The following is an 18588-nucleotide window of genomic DNA, read 5'->3' as shown; positions in this document are numbered from 1 at the left end:
CTATGCGCCACTGTGCGGTGACATCGAGTCACTCAGCCGTCGCTACTGGGAGGCACTGGTGGCCAGTTTGCGAACCTCCATCCTCGACAGCATCGCCGAGATACAGGAGTACCTGGCGTACTCGTTTAACGTGCTGCAGAACATTCCCCAGGACGAGCTGGGCATTGCGGAGTCGAGCGCCAAGTACGAGAAGATTACGAGCGATCTGCCCAAGATGGGTGAGCTGATGAAATCGCTGCAAGGTAAGGACTCGTGCTTGGCGGGCTGGTGTAAGGAGCGCGTTTCGGCGCTCGGCGGGATCGTGCTACAGTGGAACCAGCTGCAACCACTGATCGACAACCATCAGACGCTGCTACAAGGCCGTCTCGACATCATCAAGGAGAACATTCTGCGCCTAATTCACGAGCTGAACGATGAGGCGGAGAAGTTCGCGATCCGCTGGGAATCCACAATCAAAGATCTCGAGGTAGGCTCTTCGGAAGCAATCGTTACTAAGTTCTAGGGTGCTAAACATTCTTTTCATCTTGCAGACCAATGAAAATGCAGACATGACCCTGTTCCGTGATCGACAAACTCAATGGAAGCAGATCCTTTCTCAACGAGAAACGCTCAAGTAAGTATGCGATCTGGCATGCCGGCAATACACTGTACTGATCAACCTGATTCTCCTGACCTGCAGCAAACAAACGGAAAAGTTTAACATTACTGTACCGAAGGAATTCCACGAGGTGTTCACCAAACTCGAGCAGGACATTACGGAGCAGGGCAAGAACTGGCAACAGTTCAACGAGTTTCTGCAGGACTTTGATACGGTCGGTAGCGAAGAGTGGACCATCTATCGTCGCCGTCCACATATTTTGACGGATTTCCTGGCACGCTGGGACCATGGTGGTGCAGGACTGGTGGCACAAAACGCTGCGAACGTAGCCAGCACACGCATCAGCACCATGGTCGATCGCTACCGGAGCGCACTACCGGTGCTTACCACCCTTCAGTCGGATGCACTGATCGAGAAGCACTGGGCGCGGTTGTGTATGTTGCTGTCGATCGATTCCCGATCGCTGCACGATCTTTGCCTTGGTGATGTCCTAGCAGCCAGTGATCGGTTGCTGGAACAGGCCGGTGAAATTCAAACGATCGTCCGTGGTGCTGCCTCCGAGCACGTTATCCGACAGGCGATCGTCGAGCTGGAACAGTGGGCTGCCACGGCCACCCTGAAGCTCATCGACTACACCGATTCACGCGGTTCCGCCATGAAGCTAATCCGGGAGTACGTCGAAACGCTTAACAAGATCGGTGACAACCAGTTCCTGCTGCAATCGTCTAAAAACTCGTCCGCCGCGTTCGAATCGTTCTCGGATCAGGCGGACGTGTGGGAAGAGAAGTTGAACAATCTGGACTACATCGTGACGCATCTGAACCAGATTCAGAAGCGTTGGATTTATCTAGAGCCCATCTTTGGTGCCGGTACGTTGCGGAAAGAGGAGGCCGTGTTTCGCAGTATCGACAAAAACTTTCGCTATATCATGCAGGAGATCGCGATGGATCCGAGGGTTGTGTCGGTCCATCGCATTAACAACATCCTGTCCATCATCGATACGCTGCAGATGCAGATCAGTCGCTGCCAGAATGCGCTCAGTACGTATATACGGACGAAGAGGGATGCGTTCTCGCGCTTTTACTTTCTCTCTGATGACGACCTGCTTGAGCTGCTTGGCCAGTCCTCGAAGGAAGCCATCGTTCAGAAGCACATCCGGAAGCTGTTCCCTGGGGTGTATCGGTTGATGCTTGAGGACCAGGATCAGGCCGGTGAGACCGGTGAGACAAAGGTAATCGGTTTTGCCAGTGAAGAAGGTGACGAAATCCGGCTGGTGGGTGTTGGTATACCGATCGCTGGTGTACCGGTCGAGCAGTGGCTCGCTAGTCTGGTGGAGAAGATCAAGGAAACGTTGAGCAATCTGATAAGTCAGTGTCTTCAAGTCGGTGATACGTACGAGCTCGAAACGATCGAACGATTCCCGATGCAGATCCTTTGCCTGGTGGCATCGATCAACTTTACACGCCGCACGGAGAAAGCCATCGTTGGAATGCAGCTACCCAACTTGAAGCAACACATTCAGAACGAGATTGCCCGCTACTCCGGTGCACTACAGCAGCAGCAGCAGCAGCAGCAAAATGCCGAACCGTCCTCTGGTCGCCAGTTGACGTGCATCAAGCTACGCTCCCTGCTGATCGATCTGGTACACCACCAGACGACGGTGGACTATCTGGTGACACACAATGTCACCAACCTCCACGACTGGTACTGGCTACAGCAGCTCAAGTTCTACGCGACCGGCCAAGGAGGCGCAGGCACCAACAACGTCGTTGTGCGCATGGTGCATGCAGAGTTCCGCTACTCGTACGAGTTCCTTGGCAACTACAACAAACTGGTCTACACTTCGCTAGCGCACAATTGTTACCTTACGCTCACGCAGGCCATGCAGCTAGGCCTCGGTGGTAATCCATTCGGCCCCGCCGGTACCGGTAAAACCGAGTGTGTCAAATCGCTCGGGGCCATGCTCGGTCGGCTGGTGCTGGTGTTCAACTGCGACGAGAACATCGATAGCGCGGCGATGGGTTTAATACTGTCTGGACTGGCCCGTTGCGGTGCCTGGGGTTGCTTTGATGAATTCAACCGGCTACAGGAGGCAACGCTGTCTTCGATCTCGATGCTGATCCAACCGCTACAGCGAGCACTCAAGGAGCGCCTGACGGAGGTACAAATGAATGGGGAGTCAATACCGCTGGATCAGCATTGCTGTGTGTTTGTGACGCTTAATCCAGCTGGCGAGGAGTATGGTGGCCGCCAACAGCTACCACTCAACCTGCAGGCCCTGTTCCGCCCAATTGCCATGCAGGCACCTCGCCCACAGCAGATCGCCCGAGTAACGCTGTTTGTCGAAGGTTTCCGGTTCGCCGATCGCATCGGCCACCAGATTGTTGAGCTGTTCGAGTTGGCACAGCGAATTCTCTCCCGCCAGCGCCACTACGATTGGGGGCTGCGCGAACTGAAAGCCATCCTGTCGGCATGCGGTGGTGCCCTTACCGGTGGCGCATCGTCCAGTGACACGGCATCGTACGAACGGGAGGCCGCCATGGTGGTGAGCGTGATCCGGGCGAACCTAATGTGCCGTCTGACGGCCACCGATGCAACGCGTTTCGATGTGCTGCTCGGGAACGTGTTCCCCGGTGTTCCACTGACGGCCAGTACCGATGTGGAGTTACGTGGCGCACTCCAGAGTGCTTTCGGAACCATCGGTCTGCAGCAGAACGAGCGTCAAATCGATAAGTGTCTGGAGTTGTACGCGCAGCTCCAGAAGCGTATGGGTGTGGTGGTGATGGGACCACCGCAATCCGGTAAAACCACCCTCATCAACCTGCTGAAGGAAGCTTTACTAGCCCAGGGTCACATTATCCGGCTGCACACGATCTCACCGAAGTCGATGGCCCGGGTGCAGCTGCTCGGTAAGCTGGATCCGGATACGCGCCAATGGACTGACGGTGTGCTGACGTCACTGGCGGTGGCCGTTAATGCCGAGAGCCGCAATGTTACCTCCTGGATCGTGTGCGATGGTGATGTGGATCCCGAGTGGATCGAAGCGCTCAACTCGGTGCTGGATGATAATCGATTGCTGACACTGCCATCCGGTTGGCGTATTCAGTTCGGACCGAACGTGAACTTCATCTTCGAAACGCACGACCTCTCGACGGCCTCACCTGCTACCATCTCCCGTATGGGCATCATCAATCTGAGTGCGGCCGATCTACCGTACCAGCTGATCGTCGCTAGCTGGTTAGCCGGTCGCAGTTCCAGCATGACGGATTCGACGGATCTACTCGCATCGTACTGCGATCAGCATCTATATCGGGCGCTAGATTGGATCGAGCAGCATCAGGAGCGGCCTGTGGGTTATTCACTCGTCAGTCTTGCCCAATCTGCCCTCATCGCGATCGAGACAGCATCCGGATCGAGCATTCGGAGCAGTGAACATTTCTGTACCGGACTGTTGTGTGGGCTGAATGGTGTACTGGGTCGACAGGAGAGTAAAAATGCGCTCGCCAACCAAGTGTACGCCTGGGCTGATATCGCCGTGACGGACAGTGCGGTCGCCGAGTATCACCATTACAACAGCTTTCGCGATATGATCGAACTGTACGGTACGGACGATATTACTGGTGCGACGATCGAGGCAGGCACCTATACGAACGTGCTCGTCAAGACACCGCTCATGAAGCTGGCCAGTGAGCTGTTGAAGCGAATCGTAGGAGCACGGGAACGTCAGGCCGGAGCGCTTCTACTGGTCGGACCGAGTGGCAACGGGAAGAGTCTGCTACTGCAGAGTATCGTCGGTGAGTTCGCCGGTTACCAGCTGGTGACGATCAACTGCAGCGCTCAGCTTACGACGGCCAGCATCCTGTACACGCTTAAGCAGAACTCACTGATCGTGACAACGGTGAAGGGCAAGGAATATCGGCCAAACTATGCCCGGATCGTACTATACCTGCGCAATCTCGATCTGTGCACGGTCGATGGTTGGGGTACGTGCGAGGTGGTCGAGCTGTTGCTGCAGCTAATCCATCGCCATGGCTTCTACAGTGAAGGTGTTGAGTGGATCTGTGTCAGCGGGGTACAGGTTTGTGCCTCAATAGCGGATCTCGAGAAAAGCAGCCTTTCGCCTCGCTTCCTGTCTGTCTGCCGGCTCGTAAGATTCGGTTATCCATCGGAGCAGGATATGGAGAGTATCGTCCGGAGTATTCTGCTGCCGGTATACAACCAGCTAGCGAAGGGTACGGTGCGGGTTAAGCTGGGTGAGCTGGTGCGCTCGATCATTAACGTGTACCTGAGGATCAACGAGCGATTCCAGCACAGTGATGCTACGCACTACCGTTTCACACCGAAGATGATCGAGAAGTGGATCGCCGGATTGCTGTTCTATCCGCAGGAGTGTTTCGAGAAAGCGCTCCAGTACGAATGTCGACGTATCTTCCGAGATCGGCTGGTTACACTGGAGCAACGCCAGCAGCTGGATGATGTACTACGGGAAGAATTCCGTGCACTGCGACCGATCGATGGGAGCGAACTGTTTGTCCCGCAGGAAGGCGTCGGTCATCGGCAGCGTGCCGAGCTGCAGATGCTTTCACTGGAACAGTGGCATCAGACCATCGATCACAGTGTCTCCATATGCAGTAAGATGATCCGCACACTTCTACTACGACCTACAACCTCTAATTGACCGCTTGTTTCACATTACAGATGCGGAAAGTGTCATTGTGGACGTCCCGATGAGTGCAGCTTTCTATGATACGGTGGCCGCAATCTGCCGGGCACTGGTGCGACCCTCGGTCAATCTCGTCCTGGCTGGGCGTAGTGGTTCGGGGCGGCTGCAAGCGCTCTATACGGCCTGTACGCAGCTCAACGTGAAGGTGGCGATGCCACAGATGGCGCGCCAGTACGGTACGGCCGAGTTTCAGACCGACCTGAAGATCACGATGCAAAACTGTGCCCTCGAGGGTGAACCGGTTGTCTTCTGTTTGCATCATGCCGTCGCTAACTTCCTGCCCGATACGGTGCGCACCTGTGAAGCCATCTTGGCCGGTGGTGAGTTGGCCGACTTTTTCGGTGATGATCTGGAGAACATTGCGGCCCCATTGAAGGCTCAGGCTGCGCTGGAATCCTACCAAAGCACACCGGCGGCGTACTTTGTGCAGCGCCTCAAGCAGAACTTCCATCTGGTGCTGGTGCTAGAGTCCGGTTGTCCGACGGTGAGGTCCCTCTTCGAGTCGTATCCTGCGTTGTATCAGAAAACCGAAATGGTCTGGATGCTGTCGGAGTCTTGTTCAAAGTCGGACGATTTACGCACTTACCTGGCTACTTCCGTGGGTGCTGGACCTGGCGTTCGTGGAGAAACAGCTGGCAGCTTGGTACCGGTGACAAATGGTGAACACACAACCATACCGTTGCCCGCGTACTTTAACGATCTCATCGATCTCAGACTTTCGGAGTGGAGCCTATGTCCTCTGCGGCGTACGCAGTTACTGCGCTGCTACGGACAGCTGTACGGACTGGAGAAGAGCCACAAGGAGCAACACAAAACGAAGATCCAGATCGGTGTCGATAAGCTGTCCGAGACGCACCGAGTGGTGGAGAAGCTGAAGCTCGAGGCGGAAGAGAAACAGAGCGCCCTGGCTGAGAAGCGCCAGCTAGCGAACCAATCGCTGGACATGATCGCCAACACGATGCGCTCGGCCAACGACAAGAAAACGGAACTGCTCGAGTTGCAGCGCCAGACGCAGGAAAGCAGCGAGAAGTTGATCGAACGAAAGCGAGCGATTGAAGAGGAGCTTAGCCTGGTGGAGCCAGTCCTGCGTGAAGCGAGTGCCGCCGTTGGACAGATCAAAACGGAGGCTCTATCGGAAATCCGGTCACTGCGGGCTCCACCGGAGATCGTACGCGATATACTGGAAGGTGTGCTGCGACTCATGGGCATACGGGACACGTCCTGGAACAGCATGAAAACGTTTCTGGCTAAACGGGGTGTCAAGGAGGACATCCGATCACTCGATCCGTCCCGCATCGGTCCCGAGAACTGTGCAGCCGTTGAGAAGCTACTGGCGGCCAAGGCGGATTCGTATGAGCAGCGCAACGCGAAACGAGCCTCGGCTGCGGCCGCACCACTGGCCGCCTGGGTGATTGCAAATGTGAAGTACGCCAAGGTAATGCAGAGCATTAAACCGCTAGAGCGGGAGCAGCATCAGCTGAAGGAGAACCTTGATCAAGCGGAAGCCTCCATGCAGTCATTGTCGAGCGGGCTCGATAATGTAAACGATACCGTCCGGGGGCTTTCGGAGCAGCTGAACGTCTACACACAGGAGGCTGCCATGCTGGAGATCAAGCTGGAAGATGCCAAGTGAGCTAATCAAATCGATCGAATGGATCCAGTGTCTAATCTTGTCCATGCCTTATATTCCCCAGAAACACGCTACACACTGCCGAAGTGCTGGTGCAGAATCTGAGCAGTGAGTACACGAGCTGGAGCAACGAGCTGGACGAACTGAACCATGCCATTGCACACTTGACCGGAAGAAGTTTCATGACCGCCCTGAACTTGACTCAACTTTCACAGATGAGCCTTGAGACGAGAAGGTAATACCGTCGATATCAATGATGCGAATGAAATCTAAACTCTCTCGATCGTTTACAGAGCGTGTATGGCTAAGCTGGCCGAACTAACGGGTACTCCAGTGTTCGAGCTTGATCAGCAGTTGGTCAGCAATCAGGATAAGATCATTTGGGAGAGCATGGGCCTCACGGCTGACCAGCAGTACCGCGAAAACGCCGGTATGCTATCCAAGTACTTTTCGCTACCATTCTCCTCCACTCCCGTCCCACTACTGATCGATCCCTCGGAGTATGGTCAGCAATGGTTGGTCAACTATCTGGCATACCTAAACCGTACCACCGAACTAACGAGCCAGAGTGCGGAACGGTTTGCGTACAGTCTCGAGCTGGCCGTACGATTTGGGAAGGTGCTGATCGTCAAGAACGTCAACTCGATCGATCCACCGCTCCTGCCGCTGTTCTGCACTCCCGTGCAGAGCCGCTTCAACAAGCGGTTAGTTCAGGTCGGTAATAAAACTATCGATCTGCACGATGACTTCAAGCTGATACTGATCACACAAAACGAGAACCTCGAGGCACAGATTGGTGCCGATCTGAGAGCACAGCTGATGGAGCTTCGCTTCACGACGACAGTGGCCGGACTTACGGACGTGCTAACGTTCCGCTGGGTGCACACGAAGCAACCGGCGATCGAACGTAAGCGAACGGAATTGCTCCAGGAGGAGGGCAAGTTGATGAAAGAGAAGGTGAACCTACAGGACAAGCTGCTGCAGGAGTTGTCTGCGGCGCAGGGTGATATACTGAAGAACGAACCCCTGCTGGCGACCCTGAACAGCATCAAGGCAAGTGCGGTGGCGATCGAGAAGTCATTGGGCGAGTTCGTGCAAGTGCGGGATACGATCATGGAGCACTACACACAGCGAACGGTGCTAAGCGAAATGGCGGCCAAGCTGTACATGGGCATTCGCAGGTTCTACGCACTCAGCGTAACAAAGTATATCGCCATCTTTCTTAGCGTTATCGACAACGATAAGCATACGGGACAGGATGCCCTGTACAGCATTCTGGTACGTCGTGTCTACTCGCTTCTCAGTCGTAGCATCCCGAAGGACGAACAAATCATTCTGGGACTGAACGTGTGCAAGCAAGCATTTCCCGAGCAACTACCGGACCGGGAATGGGAATCATTTGTTCACAATTTTACCAATGCAGACGCATCGAGCACCGGTGCAGGAGACGATGGTCCACGAGGGTGTCCTGCTTGGGTAAGACCGGAGCAAAGGGCTAAAGTGATGGCGCTGCAAACACTACTGCCAGACCTTTACCATCGACTGGAGCTGCACAATGAGTCCAAAGATTGGAGCCGGTACACGGAAGGTGATGAAGCGGTCGCTCCAGTATCGCTGACCGAGTTCCAGCAGATTCTCATAGCACAGATCCTACGTCCGGATCTGCTCATCCGGACAATCCACCGATCGGTGCGTAATTTGTTAGGATTGAAAACGCTCTATAGCACCCGTCCGTCCGTTAAAGCGTTAGCAGAGGAATCGACTCCCGCGGAACCGCTGTTACTGGTGACTTCGTCGGGCATGGATCCTGCCGAGGAGATCCGCGAACACGCCCGCCAGACGACCGGTATTGGGTTGGCAAAGTACAACGAGTTCTCCATCGGTAAGGGTCTGGAGATGGAGGCACTGAAGCTCATCAAGGATGCCGCCAATACGGGCAGCTGGATCTGCATCAAAAACGTGCACACAGTGCCGACCTTTTTGATGTCCACCCTGGATGAAGCTCTGAAGACGGTTCCCCTGGCGGACGGTTTTCGGCTGTGGTTAACCTCGGAAACGGATCGACAGATCGGGGAGGTGTTTCTAAAGAAGTGTCTCAAGGTACTGTACGAGCCACCGGCTGGTTTGAAGCACAAGCTGAAGCTCCTACTTGAGCAGCACGATCTCGGGGCGATCGGTAGCAAGAAGCGAGATTTTAAAACGATCAAGTTGCACGTGGGATTGTTCCTGCTGCATTCGATCGTACAAGAGCGACGATCGTATATACCACAAGGTAATCATAGGTGAGATAGTTCCGTAGAATCATCCCGTTGACACACTGTCTTTCCGTTTTTTTTTTCTTTAGGATGGAGCAAGAGATACGATTTCTCCGACGCAGATCTGCGTACCGCCATGGATATGATCCAGTATGTCGAGGCTGCCAGCGGTTCAGTATCAGCGGGAGCGAAAATCCCGTGGCCCGTCATACAGGGATTGTGCGAGAAGCTAAGCTACGGTGGCCGCATTGATAATGAGCAAGACTTTCAACGCCTGGAGCACCTGGTGCGTGAGTTTATCGATGAAAAGATCATGACCAGCCGTTGGCAGCCAGCATTCCTGGGCATTACCGTTCCGAACTCGAGCCACATCGAGGACTACGTGAAAGCGTTCGATCAGCTACCCGACACCGACAGCCCAACACTGTACGGCATTCCGGCGTCCACCAATGCGTCCCGGGATCTCATCTTCTGCCGGAATACACTGAAGGCCCTCCGATCGCAGTACTTTTCGGCTGGCACGGTGCAGAACTACGAGAAGCGGTTGCGTCCGATCGTTGGTCTGTGGTACAAACTGACGAATAGCTCGGGCCACCACTCGGGTTCGGTTTCGATCGTTACGCGATTCAATTCGCTTATCGAACGTTCCCGCGACAGTGCGGATCCGTGGACGATCTTCGTTGTCTCGGAGCTGACGATCGCACGTGATCTGCATTTTACGATCGGCGAGACACTGCAGGCACTGAAGCTGGCCCTTAAGGATGCTGGTCTGCTGACCGCGAAAGATCGTGCCCTGTTGGGAACGATCTGTGACAATCTGGTGCCAGTACAGTGGCGCCGTCTCTGGAGTGGCCCGAAGACAGTGATCGAGTATCTGCGAGCGGTTACGTTTAAGACAGCTCAAGCGGAAGCCATGTTTAGCTCGCTGCTGGAGCAACAAACGATCGAACGGGTGGATTTGAACCATCTCTTTAAAGTCGAAGCCATGCTATCGGCTCTGAAGCTCTACAGATCAAGGGAACTGGGTGTCTCTACGACGGAGCTTACGCTCGTGGCAAAGTTTGGTGGCGTTAATGGCAGCTCCCCAAAGAATGGTATCCTGGTGGCACCGATTCTGGTATGATTCCTATTGATCGCAAGCTACGGCGATGGAATTGACGCATTTTTTGCTTTTTTACAGATCGATGGAGGCACCTTAAAGCACAACAAGCTGATCATTCAACAAACGTCCGCCAATCAGCAGACAGCAGTCGAGGGCGTCTCTACGGGGCCGTTTGTGTTAAGCTACCAACATCAACCGGCGGACCGGAGCGAACGATCATCACGGGACGATGCGATATCGGTTCCATTATACAACAACATCTCGCGCGATGTGCTGTTCTGCTCGATCCTCATGGATATTGGTTCCGGACTGAGCAAGAGCCAAATTATCGCCGCCGGTATTGCCCTGATTGTGCCGGAGAGTTATCAGTAGACCCGCGCACTTGTGTGGAAGCACTTTTTATCATTCTACTTTGAAACCCCTTAGATCGTAGTAAGAAAGCACTGGGAGTAGGACCATTTAGGGCAACAATATTTACACTTTTACTTCAATTTTTGAACTCTTCCTACCTAACACAAACCTTCCTCATGTGCTGCTAGTGCTGATTAGGCGATACCTAGTAAAGAGATTACGTTTTCGCATCACCATTACTACCACCGCTACTGCTACTGCTGCTGTTGCTGCTGCTGCTGCTTGTACGATCGAGATTCCGAATCATGGCCGTCGCTGGACCTTGTAGTACTTTGCGTGAAAGGCGCATAAACCCGGACACCGGATCTCGGCCAAAGTACTTCACCTGTATCTCCGATCCGACCGGCAATCCCAGTGCGTTTGGATGAGCGATCTGTAATTGAATGCAAGATAACCCGTTTAGAGACCGAGTCTCGCGCGCTTGCCAGTGCCATCATCACCACGATCCTTACCTTGCGCTGATCGAGCTGTGAGTTGTGTAACAGCGTCGGTGGCATCGATGGGTATAGCGTCACCATGACGCCCGTATCGCGCAGCTCCACAATCTTGGCCGTGTAGATGGCGCCAAACTCGAGATCGGGAATCTTTTCCGTCTTCAGCAGCTCCTCTAGGTGCTCCTTGGCTTCGTGCATGGCCGCCTCGGAGGGAGCAAAGATGCGGAAACTCGTTTCGTCCTCCTGCGTCAACTGTACACCGGTTTCGAGGTATAGCCGCCGCAGATTGACGCCACCCGGGCCCAATAAACGTGACCGCTGGCTCGGTTCAATCACCAGACGGTCCGTTACCGGCCAACAGTCTTTCTTGATCGTACGCGTTGCCCCGATCGTACCGTCCATGATGTCCAGTATCTTGAACCGGGCTTCCATCGATTTCTGGAGCGCTTCCATGACCACCTTTAGCGGAATGCCGGGGATCTTAAGGTCGGCCTGAATCGCTGTGATGCCTCGTCTCGTACCGGCCACCTTCATGTCCATGTCACCCATATAGTCTTCGATTCCGAGCAGATCGCTCAATATGCGATAGTCCAGCAAATGTTTGGTGTCGTTGTTTTCGTACTTCGTAACCAGCCCAATCGCAACACCGGCCGCTGCCTCGGTAACGGGGACACCGGCATCCATCAGTGCCATCGAACCAGCGCACACGGTCGCCATCGAGCTGGATCCGTTCGATTCCAGCACCTCCGATGTGAGCCGTATCGTAAAGGGATGCTCTGCCGGTATGATCGGTACCAGCCCTTTCTCCGCCAGTGCCCCGTGACCGATTTCTCTTCTTCCGATTGGTCCTATCTTTCCCGTCTCTCCCGTCGCGTACGGTGGGAACTCGTAGTGGAGGAAAAAGTTTTTCGATTTCATGCCCGCATCGAGCGATGTGACTGGATCGAGCCGGAGCGCACTTTCCGGCGAATCGAGTGCTACGGTCGAGAACACCTGCGTTTGCCCACGCTGAAACAGCGCAGACCCGTGAAGTGGTTTGTGAAGGTTCACGGAACAACTGATGGTCCGTAGATCATCTAACCCACGGCCATCACAACGCACACCGTCCTCGAGCAGCATCTCGCGAAACACGCTGCGTGTGAACTTATTAAATGCTTCCGATATCAGTCCCGGATCGGCAGTTGGGTAACTGGACCATACCTTATCGATTGTATCGGTGCGCGTTTTGCTGACGGCTTGATCGCGGCTAAATTTGTCGTGCGTAAAGTCTCGGAATATCTCTCGCAACCGCATCTCGGCCATCGTACGAACTGCACCAGCAATTTCCTCGTCCACGGTTGGGCTTGGTTCGATTGGACGCTTCGCCTTACCGTGCGTCTTCTGAAGCCGCTCGATACCGTTAATGATGAGCTGGGCCTCCTTCGTACCGCGCTTGATCGCCATACGGATCTCATTCTCGTTCACCACATTGCCACGGCCTTCGAGCATAACCACAAGGTTCTGTCGGGTCGCTGTCACCACCAGATCAAGGGCACTGAGCTGCATTTCTCTCCGTGTCGGATTCACAATCACCTCGTTATCTACCAAACCGAGCCGAACAGCTCCCACTGGACCATTCCAGGGTATATCGCTCAGTGCGAGTGCTGCCGATGCACCATTGATGGCCTGCACGTCCGGTGGGTTACTCGAGTCGATGGCCAGCATATTGCACACGATCTGTGTGTCGAGTCGGAAATCCGCGGGGAACAGTGGCCGTATCGAACGGTCGACCAGTCTTGCCGACAGGATTTCCTTCTCGGAGGGACCGAGTTCACGGCGTAGAAAGTTTGTCGGTATCCGGCCCGCGGCCGCCGATTTCTGCCGATAGTCTACCACCAGCGGTAGGAAGGATGTGTTTTGAGATTTTTGTCGCGCCACAGCCGTTACCATGACGGCTGTATCACCGATCGTTACGACCGCACAGCCATCGGCAAAGCGAGCATACTTTCCTGAGGATATCCGTACCACTCGGCTGTATGGGGTAGGAGAAATAAGTTGGAATGATTCGTACTCTTGCGGTTCGTTCGATTGCCTGTACTACTTACCCTGTGCTCAACGCTATATCCACCTCCGGTGTTTCGAGTTGCGCCACGGAAAACCCTCTCCTCCGGACGGAGTGGATGTGAGGTAAGGCGGCAAATATTTTTCTCCTACACTGATGAAGGCCTGTGATTTGATGCAGCATTTTGGCAGGGCGAAAGCGAAAGCTAAAAAACTGCTACTTTTCTACACTAAAGAGCAGCACGATCGCCAGTTACAAAACACCGCCGCACGAGTTGTTGTTGATACCGGCAGCTGTCAAATTGGAATTGTCAAACTCACATGTAAACATAAGCCTCGCTTACACAAAGCGCAACTCTTGTGGGCATTAGTATCGGTTATGGCGTAGTTGGAAAAATCACGACGGTTTTGGGAGGAATTCATCGAATTACGGACACGCAAAAGCGTAAAAGCTGTAGTCACAGCCTAGTTCTAAAAAATGTCGTGATTTTCCAACTACGCCATAACCGATTCAAATGCTCCATGGGCACTTTTGACGTCAGCTGTCAGCTGTGAGCGGCCGTCGACTTTTCTCTTCAAAACAGAGAGCAAAAGAAAAAAGTCCGAAAATCGAAAGAAGGCCGCCACTGGGAAGTCTGGGATTTCTATCGCCGTCTGGAAAATGGCATCTCTAATCCTCGTGAACGGGGTGCAGTTGGCAAGTACGTGGCAATCCGGGGCGGCCCACTATCTTCGGCTCCAGCACAGGCCGGAGTCCGTGTCGGTGGCTCACACTTTCGCGTTTGTTTTGTTATGTAATTTCAACTAATCCCGAGAATCCTTTCGTCCTTTCACCGTCGGAACAGAGCAACAGACCGGCCTGCTGGGAGTGGTCTGCATTCGTGCCAACTACAGCACCGATGCGCCGCACAAGCTGAAGACGACCAACCTGGCCGCGATCAAGCGCGGTACCGGTGGGCGGTCGAGCTTCAACGGCATCGTCGCGACCGTTTTCGGTAGCACCGGATTCCTGGGCCGCTATGTGTGCAATAAGCTCGGCAAGATCGGCTCGCAGGTCATCATCCCGTACCGGGCTGACCACTACGAAGCGCTCCGGTTGAAGCTGGTTGGGGATCTCGGTCAGGTGCTGTTCCATCCGTACGATCTGCGCGACGAGGATGCGATCCGGAAGGCGGTCAAGTACTCGAACGTCGTCATCAACCTGGTCGGACGCGATTGGGAGACGAAGAACTTCTCCTTCAAGGATGTGCACGTCGAGGGAGCCCGCCGGTTGGCTCGTATCGCGCGCGAAGCAGGCGTCGAAAAGTTCGTGCACGTATCGAGCCTGAACGCAACGCCTACTCCTCAACCGTTCTTCACCAAGGAAGGCAGCAAATTCTTGCAGAGCAAATACTACGGTGAGCTGGCGGTGCGCGAAGAGTTCCCCGATGCGATCGTGTTCCGGCCGGCCGATATCTATGGGCAGGAGGATCGTTTCCTTCGCTACTACGCGCACATCTGGCGCAGACAGTTCCGTGCGATGCCGCTCTGGTACAAGGGTGAGCGTACGATCAAGCAGCCCGTCTACTGTTCCGATCTGGCACAGGGCATCATTAATGCGATCAAGGATTCGGACAGTCAAGGCCAGACGTATCAGGCGGTGGGACCGAGGCGCTACAAGCTCTCGGTGCTGGTCGATTGGTTCCATCAGATCATGCGCAAGGACGAGAAATGGTGGGGTTACTTCCGGTACGATCTGCGTTACGATCCGACGTTCCGTATCAAGGCGCTGCTGACGGAGACGATTTCCCCGTCCTTCCCGATCGGCGACGTGCACACGGAGCGTATCGAGCGTGAGTACGTGAACGATGAGGTGGAGAAGGGCGTACCGACCCTCGAGGATCTGGGTGTTAATCTGACGTACATGGAGGATCAGGTGAGGCCAGCTTAATGAAGCAAAGCTGTGTTCGAGGGTGTGTCATAATATATATTAATCGAAATCTTAATCTAAATTTAACGCCTAGGTACCGTGGGAACTGAGACCGTTCCGTGCTGCCCAGTACTACGATGCCGAGCTGGATGAGTTTGAGAAGCCAACACCACCACAGTTCATTCAGTAAGCAGATGAAGATTACGAAATGGAGCAGTCCTCTGAAGCGAAGCTATCCTGTGGGCTAGTTTAAAACGAGTGAGCCACAAGTACGGATGGACAAGGATGGAGAACGATAGGAGAATGGGAACGACGAGCGTATGTAAAAACTATTACAAGTAAATCCTTCAAAATAAACTCAAAATCCCAACAAGCTGATGATCCGACCGGTATGTTAATGATGATGATCGTGGAAGCAGGTGCGTAAATCGTAAGTCAAACGCTTCGGATTGAAAAAAACCACAACACTTGACCGTTAGTACTTCACATTGGCTCACTTTTATTGGCTGAAGTTGGCTGGAGATCGCTTCTTAATATTAAATACGGTATGGCGCGGCATGGGATGAAGGAAAGACTTACGGAAAGATGGACTACGGTACGCACAACGAACGAGAAAGGCGGGCAGCACAACGAAGAGATTAGCTTGTTATTGGATAGATAGAGTCGCATTAACACTAACGAGCCGCGCACTGTACCTCGGCTCGGGAGAGGAAGCTATGAAACGTACGTGTTTGCCACGATTATGCTTTGGAAGTTGCTTAAAACGAAATCCGATAACAATCAACACCTAATGCCTGTTGGAATAACTTGTTATACCCTTGCGAAAACCCCGTTCGCACTGTGTTAACCTTAATGATTGCATCCCTTTGTATCTTTTTTTTTTTTTGGCTGCCACTAATTCTAAAGGTCTCTCGTCTCTCGGTCCTCCTCGGTATGCTCCGGTGCACTGACAAAATCGAAGTGAGAATATCGATGATAGATACCTCGCAGGTCTATCTGCACTAGTTTAATTCCCTCCCCATCCCTCTCTAAAATAGGCGCGAATGTGTGTTTGTTTTTTGGCAATGTAACATCCGGAGCATTGCTACCGCAGCCAGCAATGCTTTCTTCTAAATACTGCACTCTGAAACCGCCAAGCGTCCGTGATCAAGCGTCGTCAGCGATCGTCGAGCAAGCGGGGCACGTGAATGGAAACCAACTTCCGGGAGCGGAGAACAAAAGCCAGTCCCTACGCTCTAGGTCTTCCTCTTGTAATCACGCTGCTGTTCCGGTATTTCCTCTTGCAGCTCCATGATGTGATCTACGGCTTGCGGACGCCCGTCTTCACCGATTTTGCACGGTTGTATGAGCCCTTGGCGCTGCAACTTATCCATCAGCTTCACCAACTCCATCGCTTCGTACTCCTTCTGTTCCTCGGACATGCCCTCCAGTGGGTTCGGCTTTGGTGGCTCGTAGCAACCGATCACCGGATTGATCGCGTGCTGCAGCTGTTTATACTCCTCCGTGTCGCTGTCCTCGCTATCGGAAGAATACTGCTCGGAGCCCTTGGTCGAACGGCCCCCTAGGAGACCCCGGTTAGCGAACAGACCGGCCGCATTCCCATACCCGGTGTACTTGATCATTCGTCCGACGTTCTCCTTACACAAAACGAACAGCAGTTCGGCCGAAAGGTCCGCAATCTGGGTGCAGGGACTGGTGAGTAGGGAGCAGAGATAGTTCCGCAGCTCTTTGCCCACCTCGGGCCGATCGTGCACGTCCCGTAGCGGTGGCAATATCACCGATCGCACGTACCGGCGGTGTATCGCGTCGGCCCGTATCGCCTTAATCAGTACGGTCAGTACCGGTGACAGCATCTCGTACTGGTCCGATTTCTTTTCCGCTCGCTGGAAATTGCGTCGCAAAAAATCCACCAGCACCTGCAGCACGTACACGTTACGTCCCTCGAACGGTATGGTGTGTATGGTATTGCTGCCCTCTTCGTCCACCTGCTGTTGCTTTTCCTGCGCATCGTCTTGCTTGGCCTGCAGATGTTGCTGCTGCTGCTGCTGCTGGAGAGGTGTTACCAGCTCGACGTAACAGCTAACGGGCACGCTAGTGAGCAGATTAACGATGTTCGAGTGCAGTGATACGATACGATCGCGGTTTAGCGTTCGATAGAAGAAGAGATCATGCAGCACCGTCACGAGGCGATGGAACTGGCTTGCTTCGTCCTCCTCGGGTACGAGGTTGTCGGCTGAGCGGACGGTCAGGTTGAAGAGTACTTTCAGCACTTCGTTAATTAAATCTAAATCCTTGTCCTGCGAATCGATAAAAGGAACGGGGCACACATCAACGAAACGACCAGCTGTGAGAGCTTCGTCGCAATGGCAGGTAACTTACGCTAAACTCCTTAAAAGTGGCCGCTTGGCTCATAAAGAGATCGAGCGTTTCAACCAGGTACACCAGTCCGTGCAGCTGATCTCGAACCATCGCCCGGATATCACAATTGATTGCGGTCAGCAGGAACAGCAGCTTCATATCGAAGTACTTGATGTCATACCCGTACGCCACCTCTCTGTTGGGGGAAAAGAGAATGTTACGGTTATTATCCACTCGATTCCGAACGGGTTTAGACTTACTTATACATCTTCACGCGCCGGATGATACCCTCGGTAGACGCATTGCCGAGACACATCTCCTGGCACTTGCTGCTCTGGAATATCATGTTACTCAGACACTTCAGTGCCTCAACCTGTACCTCTTCCGTGGCATCGCAAGGTACCGCGAGCGGACCGATACCGGCCAGCCGTAGCAGCGCGTTCAAGTGATCCGCCGTCACTGACTCGTTAAGGTACGTTTTGTCCCGACTCAGCACCTTGATAGCCATCAGGCAACCGACACGATGCGGCATCTCCGGATCGGCCAGATAAGCGAACAATTTATCCCAGATCAGCACCCACTGGCCGGTGCTGGTGAAGTGCGTGAAGTTAAACACCTGCGCGTTCTGATAAGGTGGTGGCCAGGATGAAACATGAATATTGATGAGCATACCTAATGTGGCGTTGCCGCGGGTTACCTGTTTGTTGAACTTGTCCAGCGTATCCTCCACCAGTCCGTAGTCCCCGCTGAGCAAACATCTTAAGCTTTCCGCATCCATCTCGGAGTCTTTTCCGCCGCGAAAACCTCGTACTCTCCGGGATCAGCCAGTCAACACTCAACCCCCCGCAGTCGGTGAAAATTGGACACTAATTGAATTATCGGGCTGTTCAGTAGTAGCTGTATGGTAGAGTACAAGGGCTTCTTGGACACTAGGATTAACCAGAACCGGAGCAACCGAAACCAACAAAACTCCCGTGAAAACCCGCCCGTGATTCTTGGGGTCAGTTTTTGTTTTGCTGCGAAGAAGCAAAAATGTCGTGTACGTACACGGTTTGCGTAAGTGTGCGTCACATCGATGGGTGTGTGTGCGTGCAATCGAAGGCGCGCCTTTCAGAAGCTGCTTGTTTT

The 18588-nt window shown here is 53.7% G+C and overlaps 4 protein-coding genes across 4 annotated transcripts in view; 2 read left to right on the top strand and 2 right to left on the bottom strand.

The window, feature by feature from the left end:
- LOC125953578 (cytoplasmic dynein 2 heavy chain 1) overlaps positions 1 to 10680 on the top strand; it is a 13642-nt gene extending 2962 nt beyond the window's left edge. The window contains exons 7-14 of the mRNA XM_049683225.1: positions 1 to 466; positions 531 to 613; positions 680 to 5229; positions 5297 to 6950; positions 7016 to 7186; positions 7245 to 9223; positions 9296 to 10323; positions 10387 to 10680. The exon at positions 1 to 466 is cut by the window's left edge and continues 1044 nt beyond it. Of these exons, the coding sequence (XP_049539182.1) occupies positions 1 to 466; positions 531 to 613; positions 680 to 5229; positions 5297 to 6950; positions 7016 to 7186; positions 7245 to 9223; positions 9296 to 10323; positions 10387 to 10680 (10225 nt within the window). The remainder of the gene's footprint in view (positions 467 to 530; positions 614 to 679; positions 5230 to 5296; positions 6951 to 7015; positions 7187 to 7244; positions 9224 to 9295; positions 10324 to 10386) is intronic.
- An 8-nt stretch (positions 10681 to 10688) lies between these two features.
- On the bottom strand, positions 10689 to 13388 carry LOC125953418 (polyribonucleotide nucleotidyltransferase 1, mitochondrial). The gene is made up of 3 exons (XM_049683004.1): positions 13238 to 13388; positions 11172 to 13164; positions 10689 to 11092 (listed from the first exon to the last, which is right to left on the bottom strand). The coding sequence occupies exons 1-3, from the start codon at positions 13375 to 13377 to the stop codon at positions 10877 to 10879; spliced, it is 2349 nt and encodes a 782-aa protein (XP_049538961.1). The 5' UTR covers positions 13378 to 13388; the 3' UTR covers positions 10689 to 10876.
- A 350-nt stretch (positions 13389 to 13738) lies between these two features.
- LOC125953466 (NADH dehydrogenase [ubiquinone] 1 alpha subcomplex subunit 9, mitochondrial) lies at positions 13739 to 15511 on the top strand. The gene is made up of 3 exons (XM_049683076.1): positions 13739 to 13894; positions 14039 to 15108; positions 15197 to 15511. The coding sequence occupies exons 1-3, from the start codon at positions 13855 to 13857 to the stop codon at positions 15290 to 15292; spliced, it is 1206 nt and encodes a 401-aa protein (XP_049539033.1). The 5' UTR covers positions 13739 to 13854; the 3' UTR covers positions 15293 to 15511.
- Positions 15512 to 15929: 418 nt separating this feature from the next.
- Positions 15930 to 18465, bottom strand: LOC125953430 (synembryn). The gene is made up of 4 exons (XM_049683021.1): positions 18158 to 18465; positions 17721 to 18085; positions 17482 to 17656; positions 15930 to 17399 (listed from the first exon to the last, which is right to left on the bottom strand). The coding sequence occupies exons 1-4, from the start codon at positions 18236 to 18238 to the stop codon at positions 16338 to 16340; spliced, it is 1683 nt and encodes a 560-aa protein (XP_049538978.1). The 5' UTR covers positions 18239 to 18465; the 3' UTR covers positions 15930 to 16337.
- Between the last annotated feature and the right edge of the window lie 123 nt (positions 18466 to 18588).

The sequence above is a fragment of the Anopheles darlingi genome, chromosome 3 (assembly GCF_943734745.1).
Source record: "Anopheles darlingi chromosome 3, idAnoDarlMG_H_01, whole genome shotgun sequence".
Lineage (NCBI taxonomy): Eukaryota > Metazoa > Arthropoda > Insecta > Diptera > Culicidae > Anopheles > Anopheles darlingi.
The sequence above is the reverse complement of the archived record's forward strand: the minus strand, read 5'-3'. Positions and strand labels throughout refer to the sequence as shown.

Excerpts from the sequence above, each read along its gene's own strand:
- LOC125953418 (XM_049683004.1), bottom strand. The coding sequence starts at position 13,377 with ATGCTGCATCAAATCACAGGCCTTCATCAGTGTAGGAGAAAAATATTT. Across the intron at positions 13,165-13,237 it reads GATATAGCGTTGAGCACAGG|CCGAGTGGTACGGATATCCT; the intron begins GTAAGTAGTACA and ends TACCCCATACAG. Across the intron at positions 11,093-11,171 it reads CACAGCTCGATCAGCGCAAG|ATCGCTCATCCAAACGCACT; the intron begins GTAAGGATCGTG and ends ATTCAATTACAG.
- LOC125953466 (XM_049683076.1), top strand. The coding sequence starts at position 13,855 with ATGGCATCTCTAATCCTCGTGAACGGGGTGCAGTTGGCAA. Across the intron at positions 13,895-14,038 it reads GAACGGGGTGCAGTTGGCAA|AGCAACAGACCGGCCTGCTG; the intron begins GTACGTGGCAAT and ends CCGTCGGAACAG. Across the intron at positions 15,109-15,196 it reads TGACGTACATGGAGGATCAG|GTACCGTGGGAACTGAGACC; the intron begins GTGAGGCCAGCT and ends TTTAACGCCTAG.
- LOC125953430 (XM_049683021.1), bottom strand. The coding sequence starts at position 18,238 with ATGGATGCGGAAAGCTTAAGATGTTTGCTCAGCGGGGACTACGGACTG. Across the intron at positions 17,657-17,720 it reads CGGCGCGTGAAGATGTATAA|AGAGGTGGCGTACGGGTATG; the intron begins GTAAGTCTAAAC and ends TTCCCCCAACAG. Across the intron at positions 17,400-17,481 it reads CCACTTTTAAGGAGTTTAGC|GACAAGGATTTAGATTTAAT; the intron begins GTAAGTTACCTG and ends ATCGATTCGCAG.